This window comes from Morus notabilis, unplaced genomic scaffold, assembly GCF_000414095.1.
Source record: "Morus notabilis unplaced genomic scaffold, ASM41409v2 Scaffold794, whole genome shotgun sequence".
NCBI classification, from domain to species: Eukaryota; Viridiplantae; Streptophyta; class Magnoliopsida; order Rosales; family Moraceae; genus Morus; species Morus notabilis.
The window spans coordinates 615,318-616,577 of record NW_010359940.1 but is presented as its reverse complement, the minus strand read 5'-3'; the positions used below and the strand labels follow the sequence as shown (position 1 = coordinate 616,577).

Below are 1,260 nucleotides of genomic sequence, written 5' to 3'. Positions count from 1 at the left end.
TAGAATGACATAAATAACGGGCTTGCACAAAATAATAATAAACTATGTACTTTTCTCACAAATATATAAAAAGCTTAAGCCGAAAATCAATTGGTCAAAGCCCAATCCCAACCAATCTCAATTAAATTAAATTGGATTAGATGATACACTAACAATTGAACTGTATTGTATGAAATTTATGAAAAACAGACCTTTAATTGGATTGGTTGTTATAAGATTAAAAAAAATCAATTGAATTGGATAGAATAATATTTAATGTCTCAGTAACTTATTATTGCTATTTAATGTCTCAGTAAATCATATGATTCACGGCGTAATATAAAATATCCAAGGACTAGACTAACCAACTTGTTTATAACATTTTATTTTTGTTTGAGCTTCCAACTTGTTTATATTTTATTAAAAGAAAAAAACAGAAAATTAAAGAAATAATGAATAAAACAATATAGTACACAGATGTGGTGTATATGGTTCCTGAAAAGCCGATTAACATTTTCTTTTTAGAACTTTTTTCGGTCTTATATTTCTCTAATGGAGTACTGGTTGCACTTGTGTAATTTGTTATTAATATTATCAACTCTTACGTGTCGAGCACTATGGGCTCTGGAGAGCAGCACTCCCACTGGGTCGGAGGAGCTCACTCAGCTGACTCGGGAGCTCTTGGACTCGGCGAGTCAGCCAGAGTTCTCGGCATGGCTGAGAAGAGTTCGCAGGAAAATCCACGAGAACCCGGAGCTAGCGTTCGAGGAGTTCGAGACGAGTCAACTCGTGAGATCGGAGCTCGACTCGCTCGGCGTCGAGTACACGTGGCCGGTTGCGGAGACCGGCGTGGTGGCTTCCGTGGGGAGCGGAGCTCAGCCCTGGTTCGCCCTTAGAGCGGACATGGACGCCATTCAGGTTCTCTCTCTCTATTCAGGTTTCTCTCTCTCTCTCTCTCTCCACTCAGACCATCACAAGGTCAAACAAAAAGTCAAAGAGTAGAAATGGGCCAAGAGGCCCAAAATCAAAGCCCATTTTATCCTTAGGCAGCCCAAATCGATGGATGAATCTGATCACTGATGCAATCATGCATTTTATATATTCTCATGCTAATTTTGAGGATTTATACTTTATTGTTTATATAGCTTTTATGATATCAGTTTATATATATACATATATATATATATATATATAATCTTGGGGAGTACTCAAAAGTTTATTTAGATAACTAGACCTTTACTTTTAAGATTCAACTGTAATATTGAAAACAACAATTCGTGT

General features: G+C 36.9%; 1 protein-coding gene across 1 annotated transcript in view; it reads left to right on the top strand.

The window, feature by feature from the left end:
- The first annotated feature begins 523 nt into the window (after positions 1 to 523).
- The window catches only part of LOC21402143 (IAA-amino acid hydrolase ILR1-like 7), a 2,710-nt gene continuing 1,973 nt past the window's right edge, over positions 524 to 1,260 (top strand). Inside the window, exon 1 of the mRNA XM_010095487.2 lies at positions 524 to 897. Within this exon, the coding sequence (XP_010093789.1) occupies positions 532 to 897 (366 nt within the window). The 5' untranslated portion in view covers positions 524 to 531. The remainder of the gene's footprint in view (positions 898 to 1,260) is intronic.